Genomic DNA, 21136 nt, shown 5'->3' with positions numbered 1-21136 from the left:
TAGACACAGTTGTGTGCATCTTGGTCTTGCATATAGAATGTTTTTCTTGCCACTTGTCTGTGTGAAGGAATTTTCTTAACAGACACAGTCTGAAGTGCAGACTTGGATCCCAAGCCAGCCAGAACATCAGGCATGGGAGGAACGTAGCTCAAAGGAAGCCAGTCCTGAAAGAGCCAAGAATGGATGAAGATGGCAGTTTCTATGGACACAGAGAAACAAGACTTATCAATTGGATATTTCTAGCATGAGCCACCCTTTTTTCATCTTTAATTCTTATGGACTCAGTGAATGAAGAGAAAGAGATATAAAAGCCAGGAATTCAAACCTCAGTGTTTGGGTTATTGAACAGTAAAGACAGCATTCAGAACAGACTCTTCTGAATTGACATGTTTTGTGGAGGAGCTGATGAATGTGGAGAGCAGACAGGAGAGCACCAACCATTACTTTTTGTGAGATTTCCACTATTGAGCAAGTTACAAAAACAATTTATTAATTAAAGGCAATCAGGGATCAGTTGGATTGTTGGTTTTTTGTTTTTTTTTGCCTTACAGCTGCCTCTCCCCACTAAATAAAAAAAAATGAAGTAGCACACATTGCTGGAGGAAACAAAAAGGAGCAGGTAAAGACCACCTGAGCAAAGCTCTAAACTCTTGGATGAGGGAGGTAATGCATGGAGCTGTTTAGACCTAATTTCATTCTAATATCGCTTTCTCAATTTGTAACAAATGTAAGAATGTAGCAGCACATTATAAGATCTGAAGAGATTCTGATTTCATAGTAAAATGAAGTAAAAAAGGCGAAAATCAAATATGACACATTAAAAAGAGAACTGGTAATAGTTACTTAAAATAGAACAAATCACAGAAAAGTCCATTAAATATGACTGAGAACCAAGATAATGGGCTTAATATTTAAAAAGTGATTGAACAAAGAAGGAACATGCAAATGACATGAACACTACCCTAAAAACTGATACAACGCCAAAAATGATGGGAAAAGTGAACATTGTCACTATTCCACCTATTTAGAATAGAAGAATAGTCAGTTCATTTTAAGCGGGAATGATTTTTTTGGTGCCTCAAAAAGTGTTTTAATATTTACCTAGCATGTGCAGCGAGAGTGGCTCTGGATGATTATTGTTCCAGGACGCCCAGATCACAACGTGGCACGAGCTGCGGTGGCACTGCAGCAGGGGCTCCAGCTTGCTGAAGAATTACAAGTGACTTTCAGAGGTCATCTAGAAGACATCGGTTAACTTGCTTTATGCTGAAGAAACTGAAAGGCTCAGGTTCCTGCCATCCTTTCTGATCCAGAGTGCTTTCCAATTCAAAGCAGGAGACCTGCAGGGACTCCTTTTTTGACACTACTTAACAGGCAGCCACCTCGAGTTGAAAAGCAACGACTCAGGACAGGAGCTGAAGATTTCACTAAGTTAATACCACAACTCTTGAACATTCCCTTTCCTCTAGCCAGTAGTTTTTAATGCACCTCTTTATCCCAATAAGTCTGTGCCCAGCATTTTCCAAAATGTCATACACACTTTGCTATTGCTCCCCTGACCAAGCGTACCTTTCAAATTTTACGTGTGCTGCTTTCTACTGGGATCAGTAGTTGGCCTTAGATATCTATTTTCAGCTTAAATGTTTATAAAATTCACACAAATACTTGGATAAGCTCTGAATTTACCCAAAACCTGTATCAACTATACAAGTAGTTTGTAACTCTGATTGGAAAACTTTGCCCAGCAGGAAAAATTACTTTATTATACTTAAGAAGTTATTATAAATTAGCACTTATCACAATTAGAAAAAAGAAGTAGGAGAAATGCTAACACTGCCAGATAGAAAGTCGTTATCAAATAAAGGCACAGAGCAAGAATGACTTGTGACAGTAAATCCACTGGGAAAACATGAGACAAGAAAGAGGAAAACCACAAGTTTTTGATCTATTTTGAGAAGTTTGTGCTGGAAAGGCAGGTTTTGCGATTGAAATCTAGGTTTAAGGACAGGCAAGGTCATCATCCAATAAAAACTGTGAAACCTTGGTCTTTTCCAATTTATATTGTTGAACTCATTGGGCTTGCTGAGTTTATAAAGCACCTACTACAAGGACTTTTATGAAAAGTGCACTTGTTTGAAAATAGGTGTGAATCATTTATGAAATCCAGCTGTGTATATGACAGGTACAATCTGCACCTCACCCCGCAGCAAGCAGGCAGATTACAAGCAGCGGGCAGGGAAAGAGCCCTGGCCAAATACCATTAACTTGAAAAGACAGAAATAAGGTCAAGGTAAAACTGTGAAAAATTTACTCCTGGACTCCACAGCTACAAAGGATGCAAGAAAATGTGCATCTAAACAGCAGTAAACTTAATCCTGATAAAAACCAACAATCAGTTCAAAATAAAAATAAGTCTGTTAATACGTCACACAGGGAACAGCATGCCAACATTTGTAATTTATCACAGACAAAGAGGACTGGAAGCAAGTCTTCCTAAAGACTTAAAGATCTTACAGAAGATGTGCCACCAGCATTTATGTGTGTTAGACCTGAAGATATCTGACACAGGCTGAACGCCCAGAAAACCCAGGACCACACTGTGCCATTTGTCTGAGTTTTGAGTATCTTCTTTTGGCTGAGCTGCATTTCACACGATGAAAATATTAGCAGAAGCTTTAGCAGAGGCCTTTTACTCAGACCTCCTCGACAAGACTCAGCAACATTTTACATGTGTACCTGTGGTACAGACTTGATAGGGCCAATGATCAGTCTTTCCATTAAGGACCTGAATTAACAACTTAGCTGCTAAATAATGGATTCCTTCAGCTTGTACACTTAGAGTCTCTATGCTAATATCTGAGAGAGTTGGATCAGGTCCCATCAGGAGTGGGAATCTGTCCACTAATTAGGTATAGGAAGATTTACTTCAGGAGAAATTATTTGCAAATGATGTGTTAAAAGATTAAGGGTCCCTTTTAAAAGATCCGCATAAGTGACCTATAATCTTATGTGGCAACTTTTATACACTTTGGAGACAAAGAGAAAGACAAAGGGGCATATTAAGGTGATATTTTGTACCATGTTTGCTGCCTTGGGTTGCAGTGGCTGCCAAGTTTTTTGGTTTTTTTTGTCACAGGTGGTTACACTTAAACAGACTTGCCTGCCAATGTGATTTGAACTTTACTTACATTACAAGTCACCCCACCATCTAAGTCAATTCCCAATATTACAAAAAAGGTTATTTAAGCTTTCAAGTGCATTGGTTTGAAAATTAAAATATCCCAGAGTGCAACAATAATGCAAATCTGCTCACCTGAGTCTAGAGAATAAAAAAAACCAAGGAAAGTGATTTGCAACTGCCTTCTCAGCTTGAAGAAATTTTCTCATCTGTGGGTCAAAACACAATAATAGCTACCCAGTCTTCCAGTGATTGTCATCCTGGAAGGCTGAAATATTTATCATGTAAATAAGTTTATTTGCAGATCATAAAGTGAAAACTCTATTATATAGTGAATATAAAGTGCATAATAAGTGAAGAAGACACAATCATCACAGAGTTATTAGACTGAAGTGTCCTTGGTGACCTCCACAAGCTTTGCATAAATTTGGAGGACTTTGTGATTTTTCCTCACAGCAAGTTTCTCAGATCCTTGCAAGGAAGCTTCAGTCGAGCATTTTCACTAGAGCTGAATCTAACAGAAATAAACACTCACTATGCTTGGCTAGAAACAAGATCTATAATGGAATACTGGGGCTATGCTGTGTGAAAATTTACCAGCTGGAGGGATTTAATGATAGATGGGCAGGTCTGAGACATGGCTATCCTTGAGAGTTACTAAATCAGCAGGAGCTGCTGTCAGTGTGAAAAGAATCGTAGTGAAAAGCTTGCTGGAAACAAGCATGGGTTGCTGAAAGAGACAGAGGCAGACGTGCTCCTCTGCCCTGCTTGTGCTGCTTTGTGAGCCCTCTCCTGGTTGCAGTTCTTGGCCAAATGCTTTGGGAGGCTCACCACAAAGTACAAGGTTGTGTTTCCTGGCCACTGAGTGTGGCTTCAGGGAGCTCTTCGATCATTTTCAGGGCGCTCTATTCCAGGACCAAAGAAAGATTCAGCCCCCCTTTTCTCCCTGTCTTTGTGCTCACTGTTGCTCCCTGCTGAAACCTGCAACAAGGTATGGGAGATTAGCGTGGAGACTGTGCACAGGGAACACCAGCAGCTGCCACAGATTTTCCACAGATTTGTATTTCACAGCCTCAACTCTTTTTTTTTCACAGCTTCCCTTGTTCACCAGGTACAGCCTTTCTGTTTAGTCTATTTCTTCTCCCTCTAGGCTCAAGATTTCTAGGAAATTCCTAAGAATTGAGAATCAGGATTTATTGTCATTTCTGACATGATCTCTAAAGAAAAATATCCCAGATATTTTGAACTTTCCTCTAAAAGCATCACGGGATGATGTCGGTTTAAAAAAACTGAAACTACACTTGTGGGTTGGAAGACACAAAATATCACCAAAATAAATACAAAGATTAATCACTAAATGAAGCGTTCCCTATTTTCAGGGTCGCTTCCTCCTTTTTAAGAGATGAACTTGCCTTTTTTTACCCTTCTAGGTAGCTCTTGTCAAAAAAATCCTAGCTAACACAGGCAGTTGATTTATTTATGAATCTATTTGTTTATTTATTTATCTATTAATTTATTTTAAGCATTTTCTCTAGTGTTCATCCAATCTCACTGAAAAATGCACGAGTATTGCCATAATGCTGTCCCATTTATTTTCCACAACAAAGACTTACTGCCTCCATACATAATTTCATTTTCACAACCAAGACTCCATATTCCTTTCATAAAAATAGCACAATTTCCATGTTGTTTTTCACCTCCAGAGGTGTTATTAGCTTGCTGTAATAACAGAGCATGCTCCTGCTGTGTCTGCTGAAGAAATGATCCCAGTAGCCCAGTGAAGCCATGCCACCTGCCCAGCAGCTGAGCATTCAAAGTGTTTCTGTGTATAGCTGGGCTCTGCATTGCTCCAAAATTTAAGAATTAGAAAAAAAAAATAAAGGTCCTAAAGAAAACTATTCATTTTTCAAACACAAACAAAGGTCTAAGGTCTGCTTCAGTTCAGACAGAACTGTTGAAGTACAGCTCATGGTTTTAGGTCCTAGTCCTGCTAAGAAAGTTATTAGTGATGTAAATACATGTTTACTGCTGCAGAAGTAGAGTTGTGGGGGAGGATGCATTCCAAACTCTCTTCCCAAATCTTGCCTCTTTTAGATGCCTGGAACACCATAACTAGGATAGCACCCTGTGCTGATTCAAGATAAGGCAATGAGAGAAGAAATTGAGAGAAATCAGGGAGAACTTCAAGTGTTTGTAAAATCGGAACTGTAAAGGTGAGGGGAAAAAAAACCAGAATTTCTGTCACTTGTGTGAGGCACAAGCTAAAAATAAATGTTCTTGCTCTTTATGTAAAATCATTAAAAAAATCCAAAACAACCCCAAAGGCAAGTGAAGGACAAAAAAACCCTTAAATATCTACATAGCATCTATATGAATTCTTCTCAAATATAGTAGGTTTCTGTTTGGCCTTCACTGCCAAGTTCTCAAAATCTGTAAAGCATTAACTAAGATAAGAATATATGGAATGTTTGAAGCAGATGCACTACTTCATAACCTCAAGGAGAAATGACTATACAGCAGAGAGAGACAATTTACTTTTCCAACAAAACAAACCTTTTTCTCTTACAAAAAATCCCAAACCAAACCAAAATTAAAATAACAAAACCAAACCAAAACCAAAACCAAAACCAAGGAAGATGACTACAGCATGCTTCCAGGAAAAAATCAACCCCAAATGGAACTTGTACAACATTCCTTATCTTTTTTGGTCTCTGTACTGGCATTATGAACTATTATTATAAATACCAATAAAAAACATTTTATGGAACACCCCAGATCACATGTGCTGCTATCCACAGTCCTTTCTCATAAGTTTATCAACACCCTTGTTACTGAGTTAAATATTTGGAGAAAGTTACCAAAGGCAACACAAAACACATAAAAAGCACATCTGAAATTTAGATCCACGCTTTGGTGTACTGCAACATGTGACATGAAGCAGGGCAGAAAGAGAACATCTAAAAATAAATTGTTGTTCTGCAGTCACAGTTTCCTACCCTTGGTAACCATTTTGCAGAAGTATGATCCTTATTTTGGAGTTTCTGGCTTATAATTTTTTTCCCCTAGCACACCTGAAATGTTCTTGAGTGTCTTATTATTTTTTATGGCATGAACACGTTTGACCCTTTTTTTTGTAGTGCTGGTATCATATCTCTGTTCAGCAGATGAAAATCTGCATTTACAGATGGAGCACATGCTGAAAATTTCTTCGGTTTCCTACTTGAGGTCTTGACTGTATGAGAAAATATCCAACATCTGTTGTTGGTGACCACTACTAATTCACAGGCATTTAAACACACAAGCATATGAACTGCAAGGATATTGAGTCTCATCTATGGAGAGACTGAATTATTTTTCAGACTTCTGCTCCCTAGGAGTTTTCACAGGGACACAGACTCACTCTCTCTTGTCTTTGCCAGACATATAAAGAAATTCTTGTGAAAATATAAGAATTTATACTACTGCATCTCTGCTACCTTTCTCTCTCTTTTCTTGTGGACAAAGGTCAGACACAATCTGTTATATCCATTTCATTTTCCCTCCTTAAACAGCAAACAGTGAGCCAACCTTTGAGCAAGAAGGGCTATTAGTGAGAGGACTTTTCAAAACAATATAAACTGTTGATTTAGAAACATCACTCACTGAAATACCCGTGAGTTTTAAGTTTGATCAGATTGAAGAGATAGTTAACTGAAAGCTTTACCCAAACTACTTATGTGGCAAATAAGGAAAATCAATTTGCCTCATTAAGAGCTGCTTTCTGAGAAGAGTTAAGGGTAGTATTTATGACATTGTCTCTTCTTTTTCAGAGAATAATATTCACATGCAATAAAATTAGGAAAGAACTAATTACTCTCAAAAGCTTGTTATCAAGATGCTACTCTATATTAAAAAATGTGAAAATACATCTGATGCACTTGCTCTAATATGCCAAGGTTAAATTTGCAGAACTAGTGCTGTTGTGCTGCTTGTAACTCAAGCATAACCAAAGTTTCTGGAGAAGGGAACAACCATTTCAATCCCAGGCTGCCCTGCAGAAGTTGTGTACCAAGGAAGTTGTCTGTTTTTCCTACCTAGATCAGTTAGAAACTCCAACCATACAAAGCAAGAATATGAATAACAGATGACATCATTCTTCTGAATACCTGTAAGACAATAGGAAACAGGATGATTAGAAAAAAATAAATTTCTGAAAGACTCCTTAGAGATAATCAGAAAATAAGTACACCAGAACTTCATCTGCATTATTAGCCATAACTGTAATCTAAACACTGGGTTAGATAACTCATTAGTTTTTGACTACTCAGTCATATACTTCATTCTGCCTGATTTTTGGAATTTATCACTAAATGAGCAACTTTTTACAATCAGAGACAATTGTAGCTAATAATCTTGGAGCCTCAAGTCCATTTAGAAGGCTTTCCAGCATAAATGAAATAATTTGCTTTGTCTGAAACGTAAACAGACTTTTCATTTGCTGAGTTGTGCCTATGAGTCATTCATCAGATAATACCTCAAATTTTACTTGCAATACAGAATTTCAAAAACATAAAGTAATTTTTTTAGTGCTATTATTGTTCACAGTACTTCAAAACAAAGCAGTTATCAGAACTCAAGTGTATATTATTACCTGTTCACCTTGGTGAGACTCTAACACAATTTTCTCCTGCTCAGCAAACACAGTACAGCCAACATGTGCACCCTTCCACCTGTCCCAAGTCACTGACAAAAGCCAGAGAAGAATTTCAGAGACAAGAGGCCAAATTCCAATGACTGGATCCACTTTATAATAATATAAAACCATAAATATTATATATATTATATTAATAATATATATAATATTTAATTGCAAGTTAGTCAATATTTTCATTATATTTGACACAAAGTTCTGGATACTTCAGGAACATGAGTATATTGATTTTCCATAGTCAGAAGAGGCGAGGGCAGTATTCCCATTTCTAGCATAAGGAAAACCACTGTTAACAGCAAATATCTTCTCATACTTGAAATCAGAGAGCTGAGTGGCCTCGCAGAGACTGGCCTGATTTGCTGTCCCGTGGCAAGGGGAACATGAACATGCAGATTCAGGAGCTCTGGGAGGTACTAGTACCTGCTGAAGCTAACACAGAACTTTGTTTCTTATGAAAATCCAAATACTGGATGTCTTTTAAAGGATTAAATACAAAGAGCTGGGTTGCAAGAATACCTGGCAACACCATGTTAGGAGCAGCTTCTTTTCAGCCTGCGTCAAATTTAAAGATAAGAGGAGACAGATTCTGCATTATTTACTTGACAGTGGTACTAAACAATGGAGATATCAAATAAAAAACACATTTTTTTTTGATTACAACACTATTTGGCTACTAGTAAAAGGGCAAATGTTGTCTTAAAAAAGAGCCATATAAATAAAGACACAGCAAGAGAAAGCCAGAAAACACTTTTAAGACAGCTAAGGACTCCCCGCTACAACAGCATGTAGCTTTTTCCCCAGAGAGCAGCGACTTGTGAATAACAGCACTGTCATAACAGAACACTTTAATGGTGTTCACATGTGAGTTTGCAAAACACAATGGCAAAATCATGCACATTTTTACCACAGAGCCTCCAAACCAATGAAAGGTACAACCCTTACAGCCATTTGTAATAAAGAACTTTAGGAAACTGTGGGGCCATGAAGAAAATTATGATATTCAGTAATGCAAGTTTGTGTTGACTCTTTTCTCAAATAGAGATGGTGTTGATGGCAGTTTCCTTTAAAGTATTGGATTTAGATCATATATAGCCTTGTCCAGAAAACTGACCATAAATGGTTACACTTTACCTGGTTTAAGCAAAATACAAGGACTGGAATTTAGGTGCCAGCCACACCTGAGTAACAATTAAGAACATTTGTTAATGCTCAAATCATGTTTCAATTAAAGTTCTACATCTTTTTCAGAAAGCAAATGAGAATCTCTTGAAAGGTCCTTCCCCCACTAACTTTGAAGCAAAAGTTCATATATATTAATTTATGCCATAATTTTTTTTGGATGCTCTAACTGCACTGTTGCAGGTCAGCTTTCCATGGCAATAGTTGTACAGCAGGAAAGAGTTGGAGAATTCAGAGCAAAAAGCACTTTTCAGTGCTCTTTTGATTTCTCACTGTGGCTACCACTCTAAGTGAGCATAAGAGTCCCAGACTTAATTCTTACACACCTGGGAGTTTTGGCTAGATTTTTACTCTTCTGCCAGAGGATCCCAACATACAGAGAGAAACCGAAAGGACAACACAGCAAAGTCTGCAGCAAACAAGTAATGAAGTATGTCTTCTGGAGAGAGGGCAATGCAACACTCATGGAGGACTCTCTGCCATGTTATACAATTTAGCTACAGTATAAGAAATTACTCAAAACTGAGCAAAGAAGGAAGAAGAATTGTAGGAAAGATATTTATCTGGAAAATTATTCTGACTTGCAAATAGGGACTGAATATGCAGTTATTATAGAATTAACAGAAACTACAGAATATTTTCCTTATAGTGTAATTTTATGTTTTTTTATATCCTAATAAGACGATTGAGAGTTAATATGGCATTTTGCACCTCTGACCACATCCTGACATGTGGTGGTGCTACTGTTTAAAGCAAGTCTGAGAGGCTTCTCTAAAGATCAATGTGACATTTCGTTTCTTTTAAAAAAATGCACAGTCATCTTAGAAACAATAAAAAAACAACCCCTCTGGATCATATTAATTTTTTCTTCTAATAAACATAATGTACACATATTTATTGATCTAGAAATATCTTTCCTTTTATAATGAATTACTCTATGTGTATGGTATTCCATTGATTTAAAGAAATTTACCTCTCAGCAGCAGAGAGAAATTTACCTATGCAGCTCAGGACTTAGGTAACTACCTTACCTGAGGTCACATAGTACCTATTGCTTTTAGCTCACCTTTACACATTGGAAAAAAAAAAATCCAGGAAATTAACAGTCATTTGGTTAAAAGTTTTCCATTAGACTCACAAAAGAGGGCTGATAAATTATTCTGATGTGCCCTTCTAGTTCCATTTTTTGCTGTTTAAAGAAGTTGTGTTTTACATATGGGCATGTTTCATTTTGTTGCAGGCTGTGCAGAAAAGAAACTTTTCATGACATCCCTTTCAAACCAGATGAGAGCTACGCAAACGCTGGCCTCCCTTCAAGGCCACGTCTGATGCTCCTGGCAGCTTGCAAAGGAAATGACACACATGGTGGAAGAAGGGAGGAGCACAAGTGAAGACTGGCTTCTGAGACATCACAGAACTATGAAAATAGTCGTTTCATATGTCTCCTGTGTAGTAATAATAGTAATAATAATAAATTATGCTTGGATCTTTATTGTCAGGAACTGGTGTCGTTAGGGGAATCGATCAGATTAGTTCAACTCCAATTTCTAGCAAGAAAACTGGCAGAACATGTTTGAGAATGCTCAGCTCTGTGGAGCTGACATTCCTTTCTACCAATGACAAAGGATAGAAAGGTCAGTGGAAAACAGCTCATCTGGAAATAGTACTTTCACAGGCTCATTGATGTCCATAATAACAAGAAATAGGCTTTGCACAAAAATGCAAAACATGCAACTTTTGCATGCCTTCTATTTGAAGCATGAAAACAGTTTAGAGCAAAGAAAAGGGGGAAAGAGCTTCCTAGCAGGCAAGATCCACATGACTCTGGGATAGTTTTTAAAGGGAAATGAAAATGTCATCACCTGACATTTCTGAAGCTGAGCTTTCAACTCCTGAGACAGAGTGCCGGCAGGAGTGTAAAATAGAAGAGCTGGTCACAGACCAGTACACTCTCCATATGTTTCCCTGGGGCAATTAGTGTCACTTCCCCTATGAAGGGGCTCACTGTGCTTGCCAGTGAATATGTCAAGTCTGGTCACTCTGAAAATAAACACTACAAAGTCACTGACAGGACCTTTAGGTTGAAAAATGAATCCTTCTAAGGTATACGTTCTCAAAAAAAAAAAAAAACCCTCCAAACCCAGATCAAAACAAAAAACCCCAAACAATTTAAATTGAATATTCCTTTGAAAGAAAGTTCTTTGCACTCCCATGGGACATCCCCAGAGAAGGGAACCAGAACACATTTAACCAAGAACCTATCTCAAGGAAACTTTTGGACTGCCTAACCTATCTCCTCCTTTCTTGTTGCGCATCTGGATTCTTGATGGAGGGGCAGAAGGTTTCCCCTTCCTGCAAACACTCAGACACCATGCCTTAGAGGCCTCCCCTGAGGAATCTGAAAGCACCAACCCGACAGTGATGTGCCCCATCCAGCGGGATGTCAGGAATTGCCCCTTCCTCACCGAAGCCCCCAAAGAGCATGAGGACCAGACCAGGCTGCCTGGGGGAGCTGTTAGCCAGTGCTGGTACATGGCTTCAAAGGTCTTAATATTTTCAGCAAGCAGAACTATTTAAAATTATTTCTTATTCAGAAATCCATCTATGACTTATGAAAAACATCACTTCTGAGGAGTTGTGTAGATGTCAACACTAACGGAGTGTTAGCAAGGGGAGTTGGAGCTGAAAGCCTCTCCCACACAGAAGTAATCAGAAAAAACTCCTTCCTCTTTCACTCCCTCCTCCTGAGATGCAAACAGTGGGGGAAAGAGAGGTATTTCCTCCTTTCAATCCTGCTACTGATGACTAGGTTCCTCCCCTTTGAGGAGGAGGGAAGCAGCAGAGAAGACAGGTTGGGCTTTCTTCCAAGTGCACCATCCTGGGCTTGTCCTCAGAAAATTGATGGCATCACTTATAAAAGCAGGGACTGGCCCAGCTTTGTCCAGGGGCAATAGCAGGAGGGAGCAGCCGGGATGCACATGGATGTCTGGCACATCAAGCCACTCTGCAGCATGGCACTGTTAGCACCTGGTGGCCACCAACCAAGGCCAGCAGTGCCAGAGAGCTTTGTGGATGGCTCTTCCAGGTGGGGAGGGATTCCTGAATAAAAGTCCTTGTTAAAAGAAAAAAAGGGGTAAAAAAAGCAGAACAAAAAGGCAAAAAGCTTTAGCTTCATTTTAACAAGACATCTGCAGGTATAGAATAAAGCCACTCCAAGGAATAAATGTAATTTAAACTTTAATGGCATTACTACCCATCTGGGGAAAGCTCAGGGATGCCGACCTCTTCTAAGCAAGTGGAACTGACCAAGAGCCATGAGTACTGTGTGTCTGTGTGTCCTTCACAAGATTTGTAGAAGTAAATTGCTGTTCAGACAGTAGTTTGCTAGGATTTTTTTTTAGCTCCTAGTAGCAAGGTCTTAATGCAATATCTGTTTACTACAATTTTCCAAGAGGCAAGATGTTTCTTGGCTTTTATCCAAACCATTTAGTTCACATATATATATTAGAAAAGCTGTCACATCAGCATCTAAGGTTGGTATCAAGAGAGACAATGGGAGGATTAAGAGGTGGAAAGCTTTAGCAGGCAAGCTACTGAATATTTCACAAGAAACGAAGGAGAGAATGCCACTGATGCAAGGGGAAGGTCAGAAAGCTTAAACATCTCAGGGACGCTTGAGAAACAATAAAATAGCCCTTAGGCCTTCCAGATGTTGCCATGCAGCTTTTAGGATCCTGATATTTCAATCTGATTTTCATACCAAGGCGAATGGTTCACTAAATGCACATCAGTGACATCCAGCACTTGCCAAGGGAATTTGCAGGGATATGTCCACAGCATCACAGGATTGATGTGAAATTTGAGGGTGCCTTTGTGGGCTGATACTTCGTCATTTTATTGAACCTTTTTCTAACACCTGAATGCTGCTGATATGGGTGGAGTTTCACATTTCCAACTATGAGAATCTGGTCAGATCAAAACAGGAAGAGATTTCACAAAGATGGACTCATCACAGTTGCCTTTTCCTATCTCATCCTCTAGTGACATATTTATGACATATTTTAATAGATCTTCTCCCTTATGTCTCACCACCATCAAGACCACATATTCTGGTGGTAAAAGTGGACAGTAGAAGAATTTTACAAGGTATGATGTTCGTTTCTCAGGAAAGGGACAGGGCAGAGGTAAGCCCAGGTGTTTTCTGTAGACTTGTCAGTGACAAGAAGCAAGGCAAAGTGGGAAGCTCTCTCAAATTGCTTCATTCAATAGCCTCATTTATGAACTTCAAGACAGTGCGTGACAATGGGAAACTTGAACACAAGCTTCTTACAAAGCAGAGAGGTATTTAAGTATAACATTATTTATATTGTCCCTTATTTCACAAGTAAATCTAAAACAAACCTTGTTTTCCCCCTCTGCCTCCAGAATACCAGGAAGGCAGTAAGAAGCTTGGACAATTTTTTCAATCTTTGAGCTCGTGGAGCACACTGATGAATTAACACCTTGTCAAAGCACTGTTTCTGTTTACTGTGTTTTCATGGCACATTTACTTAATGACTTTCTGGAAATACTCAGTTATAAGCCATTTATCTCCCACCTCCTATTTAAATATGGATCCTCCACTGTTAAAGTTAAATAATAGATGCTACTTTCTTTTATCTTGACATGATATTTCATGATATTGCATCCAGGCACTTTGCACTTTCAAAGTGTTTGAAGTATAAAGTGTAAATTTCTAGATCTTATGACTTAAAAAATATTGTTTTACTTTTGAAGAAGACTAATTGGTTTTTGATTAAAAATAAAATGGATATAATTAAATTAGGAACTATTTTTGTTGTTTTTTAACTTGCATTAAAAATTAGTTTAAAATTACTATTTCCCCCTCTACTGTTACCCAGCTGTTGTGCTCTCATGTTATGAAGTAACTTCAGCTACCGACTTGCACACAGTGCAATTTCTCATGTATCCTTGGTAGTTATGTTAAAGAATTAATCTCTTATAATAACAAAATGGAAAACAATAAATTGTCATACACAATAAAGGAATTTTAGACTTGTATGCTTTTTGGTCACTGGAGACAGGAAACACATTAAACAGAACTGCTTCTTTGAGGAGCTGTGCTAAAATGGCAAGTCAACGTGAACTAGCAACTAACAACAGTGTCTCCAGTGCGTGAGTTGAAATGACTGGTGGCCAATTCTTAGTGAAACAATTGCATGAGGTTAGAGATAAACCTTGATTTCTGTGTTCCTGTTTATAGTGTATGCATAGGAAATTAAGATATGAGGCCCAATGACTTCAACCTGCCTCTCCACCATGCCAAAGTAGATTATACCTTCCCAGATTTAGTGCTGATAATTACTGTAATTTCAACCAATCAGACAAATCATAATAAAATGGCAACAGTTACTTTTCCTGTGAAATGCAGATAATGTCTTTGGTATTCTCTTGAGATGGAGTAGCCACAGACACCAGTCATTGCTGAAATAGAAAAATAAATACAATCATGGAGGTTGTGACCCAATAAAATACTTTTTCTCTTTAGGAAACAATGAAAAAAACCCTAAACATGAAGCTCAAAACATTTGAATTTTATTGCTTTGTTCAGATGATTTCCATTTCCTGTACCGCTTTTGTAAGGCATGGCTGATTTTGTCAAACTTTTACCAACCAGCTGACAGTTGATATTTTCCTCGCTCAGTTGGTCACTTCAGATCCTACAAATGTGAAAAATATATCATCCTTAAAAACTTAATAATAGCTAATTATTAAACATCTCTTCAGTCACTATGAAAGTAATGAGTAGAGCTGAAATAAAAAGATTTTAATATTTTCAATAATTAGAATATATTAGCAGTACTAAATAACTGTGCTATGTTAATGAACAGGAGCAATATCCTCAGTTTTAGATCTACTGTGTCAGGTAAAAGCTGCTTTTTTTTTGAGTGATTCAAACACATAATTCAGACGGTTCTGTTAAAGATTGCTAAACAGCAAAATGCAGACGAAGGCATCTAATCCCCTATCTCAAACTGCATTTTAATATGTTGTTTTTTTTTTTTTTTTATATTGCACTCTGTACATCCACTTACAACCCTGCTGCAACTACCAGGGCAATTCTCTACTGAGTTTTAAGACTAATATATATATTTTTTGGATCTAGTACAACACCCCCTTCCTTTTGTGACAGTGTGACAGAATGATCTATGAAGAGCTGGATCTATGCAGACTTGTGTTATTGTAATTAGAGAAATCTAAGCGTGTTTCTTACCTGTGTAGCTCCATTCTTAGAGCATCTATCCATGTTTTACCAGCATAATGAGATTTAAACCCAAGTCTTATCTTCCAAGTGCACATAAGGATCAGTTCATCCCACATTGAGCAACAGTAGGTGACAGAAGGATCAAAACCAGATTAACAGACGGACTTCACAGAACAAGGATTTAGCTTGTCAGTATTAAATACACCTGAGGCATAAATCACACCAATAGCAGTTAATTCCTACTGTAGTTTGTGACAGTGCTAAAATGCTCCTTACATTACTCTAGCTACAGAATTTTTCTTATTTCTAATTGGGACACTAATTTTCCCAGTTGTATGACAGGACTATGAGAATGAAGGCTATGGTTTGATGCTCAGTCCTATACATCAAAGTCAATTATTTTGGCTGCATGTTATTCAGCTTTTAAGAAGTAATAAAAATTGACTATATGACAAGCTAAAACATTTGTTTGTTTATAGTTGTTCGAAATTGCTGCACTACGTAAGTAAAAAGGGGGTGACAGCACAAGACACTCCCAACAGCTTTATTGTTTTAGATGACAAATGGCATCCACATGCTCTGCCTCCAAGGGGATCATGTTAGAGGGAGGAGATTCATCAGGTCTTGCCCTGCCTAGATCATCTTGACTTCATAAATGTCATCCCAAATCTATTCAGGGGAAGCAATATACAGTAATTTCCAGAAGAGGGGGGAGGATTAAAAAATTCTGTATTTAAAATGGTTTCAAGTAGCAACTACCACAACTCCTACATCACTGCTGGCAGAAAGGCAAGAAAAACATACAGAAGATTCTGGATGTGGCTTTAAGCTACATCAAGAGGATCATGGGGTGTGTGTTTTGTCTTTGCAACCCAGAGTTCCATTATGGATCAGGAGTGATGGATTAGAATGGCTCCAAGAGCTGTCAGCTAATATTTACACTGCAGCAAGATCAGACAGCAGCAACCTCTCTGGAATACTGTGACAATTTCCATGAGAACTGCAGGTCAGGCTTCCATCAGAGGTTTTAAAGTAGAAACCTGAAATATAAATAGAAAAAGGCACCCTGACTGCATAATCTTTTGCAGAATAGGAAGAAAGCATTCAGATGATAAAGCACTGACAGCTTCTTGGAGTTCTTGCGCACTGGTCTACTTTCTTGGGTACTCTGATGCTGCTGTATTTTCTTTTTACATTGGAAAAACTTCATTCAGGTGAACAGAGAACAAGGCCAGTGTCTCAGCTACCAGTGAGGGTGTCTAAGCAGGTCCCTCAGTTACACCTTGGGACATGTACTTCAGTTTGATGGTTAAAAAAAAATCTAAGCAATCCATGTACTTGTTGCTCCTCTAACTTCCCTCTGCATTGAAGACATCCATTATTCCATGAAAATTAGGCACGCAAATGGTACCAAATTAGTCATACTGTAAAAGCTTAATGAAGCTTCTGAAATTCTAGGAAAACGTTGTTTGTACCATAAGAAATGTTCTGTTAAGAATGTTAGAAGTTTGGTCATTGCAATCTCAGCAACAAAAAATCTACTTCTTAGGCACAGCAGTCAGTTATGAAGGTCATAGCTTTGGGAACTAGATGACCATTTAAAGCAGTGATTAACTTTCTAGTCCACTTATCTGGATGTTGGCATCCTTTCTTAAACTTTGCACCAATTAGAGGAAGGAAACCACAATCAGTAGTTGTGCTTGCTGATCACCCAAGACATGTTAAGAAAAAAGATGAGATTTGAGCCTGTGTGTGATACCTGTAGGGGTGTTGAAATGCCTGTGGCCATGGAAAGAACAAGGCTGTAAACTATTATCTACACCTGGAGACCCAGAGGGAGTGCAGACTGGTGTGGGAATTCTGCCTCTGACAAGGCTGTGCTGTGCAAATACTCAGGGCACAGTCTGCTCCTGGAACTGGTAAACTGAGGGGTATGTGCCATTGAAAGGTGAGAGTGACACAGCACTGTTCTGGGAAGACAAGTTGAGATAAAGCATTTATGCCTTCTCCCACCATGAAGAGAGAGATACTTATGCCCTTGGGAGCTGTAAATATATTTGAAACAAAAGTGCTCAAGCACAAGAGCAGCAGGATGGGACTAGTGGTGCTGTTCAGCACAGGCAGACATGGGCTTATCAAGAGCTGTAGGTGGTTGGAAGAAAAAACTGAACTAAAGCACACCTCTAAGTCAGAAGGTGTAAAGTGCACAGTCGTGCTGTGCTAAATACCCCAGCATGTGCCAGTAGGCTTACTTCAAAACATGACAGATATGTGAAGCAGTTGTTAACAGAAGATCTGCTAACTTGCTCACATTAGACCTCCCTTTGTGTCTTAGCTCAATTCCACTGCCCACAGATTTATACAAACCACCTTTACACCATAACCTCGGAGAAATAGGAGATAATGAATTTCCGTAAGGGGAGAATATTTTCTAAAGGCAGATCAGTCAGCAGTGATGACTCCAGAGAGGGATCCTCTCCTGCACTACTTGCCATGGCTGGAACCAGAGTGCTGCCCCAAGTTCATGTGTGGATGCATGCCATCAGTGCCAGGCTCATTGCAGCTGTCTTTCAAGGCTTGTACTTCTCAGAGGCACTGGGACAGAATATAGAAAACACTCACTGGAATCAGTGACTGACCCAAAATGCTGAGAATCACAGAGTACATTCTCAAAACTCCTGCCAAGGAACATCTTTTCTACTGAACTGCAGCAGCATCCACACTGAAAACAGGTAAAACTGTAGCCTTCCTGCCTTTCCACCAAGCAAGAAATAGGATGTAGAATTACGCCAGGCTCTTCTCACCAGACAAATGTAACAGAAGAAATGTTGCCCAAATAATGATCAGGGGCAGGGTTCAGCAGTGCACCAAGTCCATCTAGGGTTATTAGAAGTGGTTACAAAATGAAGGTGTTGAGAATCAGTCAAGAAACACTAAACACTAAGCCACTGCCTCTGACTTCAGGTCCTGAGCTACAACATGGTGATTGTACATGTCATGATGTCACAACAGCAATGGTCATGATTTTCTTCTCCCTCTCCCTAGTCCCTTTTCTTGAGAGAGGTTTTCCATATGTTTCACATTCCTTTAAATATTACCTAACATTTGTTTCATCTCTACTCCAAAAAGATACCACAGCAATACAACAGGCATTTTCAGGTACATAAAACCTGAAGTTAAACAATGGTGTTGGCATATCTACTTAAATCAAAGATGTCTTAGAGATGAGCAAAGAAAACTGGTAAGTGTTAGACAAGCTAAAACAAATGAGGAATTTCATATTAAATACATCAGAAGATTACATTTTTCAACAGTTGCATAGTGGTTTACAAAATCTTATAGATTAGCATTATACTTAGCTGGTGAAATTGAACCAAAATAATTTAGCTTCCTAGGCAGATGAGAAGCTGTGCCTTAGAAGAGGAAGAATATGGATTTTCCAGCTCAAGTTTTTCAGATTTTTGTTCCCAACCCAACTAAGATTTTCTACCTGCTTTCTCCTTCCCTATAACTTTCTATGTTATCTGCTGTCAGATTTGAAGCAACAAGTTTTTAGGATATTCAGCTACCCTCTCAAATATTTTACTACTAGTTCACCTATTAAAAATTATGTAAAAAAAAAATAATTAAAGGAGTTGGAGATCTCATTGTACAGCCAGTCACCATCAACTTCCTCAGAATGCTTATGAGGCCAACCTCTTTTTATCCTTCACTTGCTAAAACTATTTAATTTATAATCAGCTAAGGTTTCAGGTTTTACTCTTTTTCCTTAATGAAAAGTAATTGATACTATTATGGGAAGAACACAGACCTTTCCCCTGAAATGGTGATTTACTGTGAAAGGTTATGAAATGTAAAAGGAAGAATGGTCTGACTTTTCCCTAACAGAGTTCTGCTGTTTGAACTCTGCCTTACACCTTATTGGTAAGTCTGGTATGTCTGAGGTGGTTTTTTTATGTTTGTTTGGTTTTGTTCCTTTTTTGTTTGGTTGGGGTTTTTTGGTTGGTTGGTTGTTTTTGTTTTTTTTTTTTACTCTATCAGGTATCTGCACCAAACTGAAATTTTTGGAACCACTTTAGCCAATATCTCAATAATTTCTGCAAACAAGATCAGGATGTATGTGGGGAAGTTCAATTTGCACTGAATATTCTGATGACAACTCCTTTGACTAAGCTTTCCATGCTTCAAAGGAGGGAATAGAAGTCTGACAGGAGAGAGAGAGGGCATGATAAGAGAATGATACTATGATTCATTTCTCCATATGAAAATTTGAGCCATTGGGCCAAGTTACAAGCCTTCCAGAAAATTGCAGCCTGCATATCTGTAAGTGATCAACAGCTAAAATTTTACATTTGATGAATAAATTCATGCTTTTTATGGGTTTTTAGTGATATCCAGATTGCCTATATTAATGCCCTCAAAGAGCTGCTAAGAACTCATATGTCTTCTGAAAATTTTTGTATGTGAGCCAGTAGGGCAGATGCAAGCCCTAAATTACGTATACATTACAGGGCTTCAGGAAAAACATTGGCTATTGTGAGCAGAAGTGAGACTTGGCAACAGCAGGACTGGGGTAGGAGGTAGAGAGGGAGTGAACCTCAGAGCTGAACACCCCTTGTGGATATGGGAAAGAAGACACCAAAGGAAGGAGGAAAGGGAAAGCCACTCTCCTCATAACAAACTTATAAATTCTTCAATCTAAAGATGTTAGGTTTTATGGACATAACGTTATTTCATGTGAAATTGCAAAGCACACAACAAGAGGGAAGATGTGTTAGGGGAAGAATGCAGAGCTGGGCAGCCTACCCAAGATAGAGCATGGACCAAGAGCAAGGCCTAAATCAAAGAAACAAACATGGCAGGATAGAGGATGAAACAAAGGAAAACTGGAGGAGTGTTCAGATGACATGGATCTCTATGTCCTAGGGGACCTGCTATCTGTAATTTAGATTCTTCCCAGATCTTGTATCATAGCCTAATCTGGCTGGCCACTGTTCCACTCTGCAGCACAGAAAGACTTAAGTTCTGAACTCAGAGCATTGCAGCATCCTCACCCTGTTTTGTCACCCTACCAGATGATATTCTGTGATTCTCAGAGAGGACTTTTCCTATAACAGACTCAAGGCTTCCTCAGTAAAGGACATAGATAAGCCATATTCTCCAGGTTTTATTTGGAAATCGTGAGAGCAAGGCTATTTTTAGGTTCTGGGTGCCTGGACCTAGATTACTCAGAAACAGTTGGGATCTATGGCCTCTAACTCTTTTACCACTTTTTCAACTCCTGTTCCTGAAAAAATATTCTCATCTCTTCCTCTTGTTTCTAAGGTGAAATAGGAGGAGTAGGTGACTTGGGTCTTTGTTGCCAGTGTGCAGCATACCTCCCTGTGATCTATTGCTGGCTGCTCTTGTCTCTCCACCTGTGCCATATCACTAGCAGTGGTCTCTGTGAACAGGCTGCAATTAAAGAAGACATAACTGCAATAAATATAAAATTACACACCAACATGTTCTTCCCGGTCATCACATCAGGAACTGTGAGGAAAAAGCTGTGGGAGGAAGGCTGCAATAGAAAGGCTAGCCCATTTAAGAGAAAAGTGTGGAAAAGGTTAGAGGCAATGGCCCACAAAGTTTGTGAGGTGAAAGGATAACTTGTATGCTTTCCTGGAACTTATTTCTGGTGGATCTACTGTTCTGGAGAGCTCTGTGTCACCTATTAGCAAATATCCCAGTCATTACATCTCTTTCTCCAGTCCACAAAAAAGCTGACATCTAACATTTGAAATAGTAGCTCAGAGGTGGGGAAATTGATCACAAGTTTGGATAA

The 21136-nt window shown here is 38.7% G+C and overlaps 1 protein-coding gene across 1 annotated transcript in view; it reads left to right on the top strand.

The window, feature by feature from the left end:
- C2H3orf85 (chromosome 2 C3orf85 homolog) overlaps positions 1–21136 on the top strand; it is a 32430-nt gene that overhangs the window by 2167 nt on the left and 9127 nt on the right. The window contains exon 2 of the mRNA XM_062510855.1: positions 1106–1250. Within this exon, the coding sequence (XP_062366839.1) occupies positions 1106–1250 (145 nt within the window). The remainder of the gene's footprint in view (positions 1–1105; positions 1251–21136) is intronic.

Source organism: Cinclus cinclus, chromosome 2 (assembly GCF_963662255.1).
Source record: "Cinclus cinclus chromosome 2, bCinCin1.1, whole genome shotgun sequence".
NCBI lineage: Eukaryota > Metazoa > Chordata > Aves > Passeriformes > Cinclidae > Cinclus > Cinclus cinclus.
This window is presented reverse-complemented; position numbering and strand designations above follow the sequence as displayed.